The sequence below is a fragment of the Trichechus manatus genome, unplaced genomic scaffold (genome assembly GCF_000243295.1).
Source record: "Trichechus manatus latirostris isolate Lorelei unplaced genomic scaffold, TriManLat1.0 scaffold00165, whole genome shotgun sequence".
Lineage (NCBI taxonomy): Eukaryota > Metazoa > Chordata > Mammalia > Sirenia > Trichechidae > Trichechus > Trichechus manatus.
In genome coordinates, this window is record NW_004444101.1 from 5307590 (window position 1) to 5314076 (window position 6487).

The following is a 6487-nucleotide window of genomic DNA, read 5'->3' on the forward strand; positions in this document are numbered from 1 at the left end:
TGGAGCACAGGCGACTTCGCATTTCGCGTCTGCCCGGTGTCGCTAGGGTGGAGCACAGGCGACTTCGCATTTCGCGTCTGCCCGGTGTCGCTAGGATGGAGCACAGGCGACTTCGCATTTCACGTCTGCTCCATTCTAACCCCTTCCTGTTTTCTTGTTTGCTTATAACTTCCACGTGCAAGTGTGTTTCTACATAGAATCTGGCTATTTCCGTGTAATACTACGAGCATAGTTTCAGGATTATACCTTTTTATTCCCGCACAGTGTTACTTTTTGCTGGTGTTTTGTCGTGTATGCGTCAGACAATTTCCAGAAGCTGCGTTTGTGCCTCACGTATCAAAGCCCATGTGTCCTAAATTTTTTTTTGTTGTTAATTGGGATTTGTAAATCAAAACATTCTTTAAGTCTTCTAGGTGTGTTTCCTACTTCGGAATTCCTTATTAAATCAATTAAAAATTAAATTAAAGTGTATTTTTGATTTTTCCTTTCCAAAGTTCAAATTTTATGGCAAAATATGAGTAGTTTAAAAGTTATATTTAAGCTTTCAGTTCTCTGATATTGTAATTTTTAAAGCCACAGAGAATATTGAATATGACTGAATGATTAAGAAAGGGTGATATGATAAACCTTTGAAAATAGATTATTCTCACAGACTTTGACCGTAGATTTTGTTTCTAGAAGGTTAGTTGCTGTGCCTTTGCTGTGGGGCATACTGTCCCCTGCACAGAGCATTATTCAGTGCTGTTTGGTTACGCTGGGGACTAACCACCACCTCGGTGTCGCGTGTGTGCATACATGGGACTTTCTCGACACGTGACGCAGTGACCAGAGAGGACTCAGCTGTGTGCTGCGTCGGGATCGTGAGTGGGAGGACGCGGTGTCAGGGAGCCCATAGGTAGTGGGTAGTGTAGCCCTGGTCACCCAGCTTCGCCTGCACTGCCACCTCCTGTCCTTGCTGATGCTCCTCATGACCCTCTTCTCACTCACATTTGGGGTACTCCAGTACCCCAACACTTCTGTGCACTGATTCTGGCAGGGACCCTCCCAGCCTGTGGCTGTCGCCCTCCCGTTGGTGTGCTGGCCTTGCACACTAGCAGTAACCGCTGACAGGCACGCTCCCAGCCATGAGTGCCGAGCTGTGTAGGACTAACCCCACTCGCACATGGGTGCCAGGCTTGGGGTCCTGTTGGAGAGTGGGCTCGTCACTGCCTCTAGCTGTATTCTACCCCTCAGCCAAAGGATGGGCACCCAAAGACATCAGCCCATAAGGGAGATTTTCATTATGGGGGAACGTTCACGCGCAAGAGAGGAAGTGGAATCACAGGGTTTGTAAACAGACTAGCTGGTGAGCTGCAGCGCTCACAGACATTCAGTCTGGTCGCTGCCCTTTATGGTGAAAGTTGTGTTAGGAAGTGTGATGTCCTACGCTGAGCCCACTTGGCTCTGCAGCTTTCTGATGGTAATTGGTAATTTTTTGTGTTTATTTTTCTCTCCTTAATCTTGCTCCCCCAGAGCATCTCATTCACCGAGAGTGTGAGGACTCCTGCTTTCCCGTCTTCAGCAAATGCCTCCTATTCAGTGCCTACCTCCCTCGTGGCCCCAACTGGCCTGCCTGATTCTAAGGACAGCAGCTGTTCCCTCACGGACCCCCACATGCTCCTCGCCAAGAGTGGGGTCGCGGACAGGAGCAGCGGAACCTCAGCCGGAGGCCCCCACCCAGCCCGGCCCCTTGAGCCCCCGGCCCCCCAGGCCTGCGCAGGTGCTGCCTTCTGTCGTGTCGGGAGGAGTTGTAGTCCCACTGGTCCAGTGGGGCCTGGTAGTGGGACCTCAGATCCAGAGGCAGGGAAGGTGGGCAGGGAGCACACAGCTGCTGGTTCCCGTGACCGTGGTGAGGACAGCCTTGCCCCGGGCACCCTCCTTTCTAACGGGGAGTGCCGGCATGGCCGGCTGGGCCGTCGGGACGCCTCTCTTTTCACATTGACAAACCCGCAGCTGCAGGTGTCCGAGGAGTTCATAGATGATGACCCAGCAGAGATCTCATTCTTTGCAGGAGGCTCTGAAGCATTTTCCTGCCCTTATGGCTCGCTAGCCCTGCAGGACGCCTGGGCACCTGCTCTGCCCCGCATGTCCCTGTCCTTGTGTGGCGTGGACACCCACCCACACCTGGGGTCCCTGCAGTCCAGCCCAGACAGGTACTCCACTGAGGCGGTCGACATGGACGTGGACGACGAGTTTGAGTTTGAGGAAGAAGGTGGCTGCCATGGCAACGCACGCCCCTCGGACACCTGTGAGCTCTTTGAGGTGAAAGCCCAGGCCAGCCTGATGCAGAGCCTGCTGAGCGCCTCTGAGACCAGCTCACTGCAGAACAACCGCTCCGAGAGCAGCTCGTTCAGCAACGTGCCCCTGACTGGCGCCCTCACCAGCCAGTCCGGGGCCAGCTCCCTCGTAAACTTCCCCGCCTGCTCAGTCCGCTCTGAGTGCAGCTCAGCCTTCCGGTTCTCAGATATCCTTGACCAGCTGGAGCAGCTCAGCTACCCGCCCACAGCTACTGAGGCCTCCAGCAGTTCAGACACGGATTCATGGGACTCAGAGGCCGAGGCACCCCTAGACGCCAGCCTGTTCTTCAGCAGCCCTTTCGCACAGGCCCCTGGAGAGAGGTTCACTTTTGATCTGCAGAATAATTTACAGGTCATGACTCCGGATGAGCGGATCGATAAAAACCCCTACTGACCACTGCCAGGCCACCCACCCACCCGCTTGGGGTAGTTAGCACCCACGGTCCTTTGATTCAGGCATTGAAAATAATCCTATGTTGATGGCTAGCTCTCCAGCTCTTTCCTAATTCCCGGATTTAGTATACGCTTTAGAATGTCAAAGAATGAAAACCTTCACTATGAATAATGTTAAAAACTATGAATCAAGTTTAAAATATATGAATATTTCCAGCTAGCCCTCACAGAGGGCTGATAAATTAGCCTTTGTAGCTTTATATTTTTGGCACTTACTTTGATTCAAGTAAAAACTGGTGCTATACGTCTTGAATGTTAGACGGTTCCCACTCCTGTGGATCTTCAGTAGTCTGTGAGTAAAGCCTCTTCGGTGCTGCTTTGTAAGATGCTGTGCACAGCCCACAGCTGCTCACAACAACGGCCTTCCTCTGACTTGCCAAGCCACCGCACTGAGCCTCGGCCCTGAGTCTAGGGCACGGAGTCTCAGCCTGCCTCGACACAGTCAGACCTGGCACGGAGCATGGATGTTAGTCCCCAAAATAGTGCATTGTTTACGATCACACTGGCCTTGGAGAGGCATTGGTTTGCAATGCACTCAGATAACTTTGAACTGTTGCCTTCAGCTTAACTGAGGTATACTAGAGATGTGGTTGCAGGAGAGGCAGAACCTGACACCCAGATCTGCTTGAGGGTCGTCATGTCAGCCAGCGCCAGAGTTGGCGCCTTTCGACGGTGACTAGGTTGTTAACTGCAGACAGTAGGCACCCTGGGAACTCCCCGAGTGCATAAGGGGCTGAAGTTTTTACTCCCTTTAGGAATGAAGCTTCTTTTAGATACCAACCCGTCAGTTCCAACTCGTGGCAACTCCAAGTGTGTCAAGAGTAGAGCCGTGCTCCATAGGGTTTTCAGTGGCTGATTTTTCAGAAGTAGATCGCCAGGCCTTTCTTCCAAGACACCGCTGAGTGGACTCAAACCTCCAACGTTTCAGTTAGTGGCCAAATACGTTAATCGTTTTCACCACCCAGGAGCTCCTTTAAGGTGCCGGTGGTTCGTTACACAGAACCGGTAGCCATTTCCGACAGGTTTTCCTAATTGAGTAGCTCCGTCTAAAGCAGTGGGGAAGGTCAGGGAGGTGTGAGCTGCAGGGACAGCACTGTCACCACGCAGCCTCGGGCCGTCCTACCCAGGGACGTGGGGGACCTGCCAGGTGCCCACGTAGAGGGTGGCCCCATCTAACCCACTGTCAAAAGTCGAGCTCAGAACCCTGGTGCAGGTCAGGCGCTTCAGGGGCAAGCTCACGCAGCCGTGCATCGTGCCCAGCCGAGACCACCACGTGGCCAACGCCTCCAAGAGGGCTGGGCACGTGGCACGCGGCCGGCCGGGCAGACGCTGGTGACGCTGTTGGTAAATCCAGCAGATGGGTTTGGTGCTTGGTTTTTGCTTTCCAGTCGTTTCTGGTCTTGCCTAGTAGAGCAGCACTGTATGTAAAGGCTGTATGTACTGTCTTCCCAGGCTGCTCTGTGGCATCACTAAGTGTTGCATCCTCTTTCATGTGTAAGTAGCTTCAGCTCGTGGCCTGGGTGGAGTGGTGGAGTGTGACTAGGTAGAGTCGGCCGGAGGAGCCTTGGAGCTGTCACAGGCATCTTGCAAACCCAGTCTTTTCTTTCTCCATTAGTGTTGGTCGAACACTAGCAGGTGTCTGTGGCCAAGTCTGCTGAAAAATGGTCCAGTTTGGTAGCATCATTGCTCCTGAGCTGCTGTCTTGTCCCTTGCCTGGTCCACTGAGCTGGAGCTTACAGGGCACTTGGTCACTGTTGGTTCTGTCCCCTTACCGTCAGGCTGGCCTTCTTCACACAGTGAGGCAGTGGGTGCAGGCTCCACGTAGGCCCCATCGCCACTGCAGGAAGACGGCATCGGCGTGTGAGGACAGCTGGCGGGAAGCACGGCACAGTTAGGAGCCACTGGCTGGAGTCGGACTGGCTCCCGTGTGTCACTCAGCATAGAAGCCTTGCGGCCTTGTGCTCACGTCAGCACTGTCCTCCCGAGCCTCGGTGTGCACACGACGTGGCCTCGCTCTTCACCAAGTGCCTGCTCACCGTGGTCGCCCCGTGAGTGCCCCATGATGCTTGTAGGGCGCCCAGCTAGTGTCTGGGCAGCAGGTCAGACTTGGGGTGAACCAAGCTCGCTGCCAGCTTTGAGGGCCTCTCCCTCATGCAGCTTCAGGAAGGGGGTTTGCTCTGAGGGGTGGGTGGGACCTGGGTCTTCGAGGCGGGAGTGCCCTCCCACCCTCTGTTCTGGTGACCCTGAGAAAATTCTGTCCTGGTCTATTTTTACTTCCTATTAAATTGTTTTGTGTTTTTAAATGAAGCTCCATTTTCTGGAGAAGATTGTTCAGCTTTTCATCTAGTAAGTTTTCAGAATACACAAAAGTCTAAAGAGGAGTGTAGTGAACCCGTCGTCACGGCTTGGTGTGTGCAGCGTCTGGCTTGCCTTCTCCGTCCCTTTCTTCTCCTCCTCCTTGTTGCTCTAGTGTGCAGAGCAGACCCCTGGCACGCTGACCACTTTCCTCAGTGATTCTGCAGGTCTCTGTGTTCTGTAAGCCCGGGATACCATTATCATACAGAATTAATAATTTCTTGGTATCATCGAATACCAACAACATATTCACATTTCCCCAGTTGTCTTTAAAATGTCTTTAGCATTCAGTTGTTCAAATCAGGATCCAAACACAATCTACTTGCTGCAGTTGTTTTATCTCTTCAGACTCATTTGTAAGAGTCCCGACCCACCCACCCACACACACATACGCCCTTGTGACCCCACAGGCTTGTCAGAGGGACCGTCCATGGTCCTGCAGCTCACCCAGCTGGTCGCTGCCAGCTGCTGCCTCTGCTGGCGGCTTCCACGCAGGACAGCGCAGCTGGAATAAGTCCAGCATCGGAACACTCCATCAGGCGGTGCAGGTGATGGTGTGACGTGTAGATTCAGGTTCAACTGTTTTGGCAAGATCTGGAGAAATCGTGAGTGGATTTCCTTGTTCAGAATATTGATAATGTTCTTCAGAGCTCCAACTTTTCCTTTACAACAAAACAGTTTATTTAAAAGTCTGTTTGTGGTCTTCTCTTAAGTTGCTGCCCGAGGCCCCTGTGCCTGTCACCTTGGGGTCAGTGTGCCCTCGCCCAGAGGCCTTGCTTTGGAAACCAGGGGGAGGGGAGAGCCCAGTGGCCCAGAGGATGACGCTCCCTGGTGCAAGTTCCGGCTGCTCAGTTGTAGCAGGTAGCTTAGGCAGCGAGGTGGCTCTGTTCTCCCTGGATGAAAGGTGGTTTGTGATAAATGTTAGACCCCCAAGCAGTTTAGCAGGCAGGGCACCGAGTCCTCAACCAGCCTTTGGTCCGAGTGCTCCTGCTGTTTGCCTGTCACTGTCATCGTGATTGTCTTTTCCAAATGTGGTCCTGTTGCTCCCGTAGAGTCCTGGGGTTATGTGGTAATGCCTGCCTGCCTTCCCCAGCCGGGACATGAAGCCTGTCGCACCCTGATGGCAGCATGGGGCAGCTAGTCAGCAAGCCTGGGGTTTGAAAAAGTGCAGGGACTTGCAGCAGCTCTTCCTCTGCAGGGCCGGTCCACCTGGAGGCCCGGGCAGGAGTGTCTGCTGAGCAAGGCCCATCCACCAGGAGGCCTGGGCAGGAGTGCCCGCGGAGCAGGGTCCATCCACCTGGAGGCCTGGGTAGGAGTGCCCGCTGAGCAGGGCCCGTCCACCA

The 6487-nt window shown here is 53.6% G+C and overlaps 1 protein-coding gene across 1 annotated transcript in view; it reads left to right on the plus strand.

Moving 5' to 3' along the window:
- The window catches only part of FARP2 (FERM, ARH/RhoGEF and pleckstrin domain protein 2), an 86571-nt gene that overhangs the window by 52605 nt on the left and 27479 nt on the right, over nucleotides 1-6487 (plus strand). Inside the window, 1 exon segment of the mRNA XM_023740857.1 lies at nucleotides 1513-1759. Within this exon segment, the coding sequence (XP_023596625.1) occupies nucleotides 1513-1759 (247 nt within the window).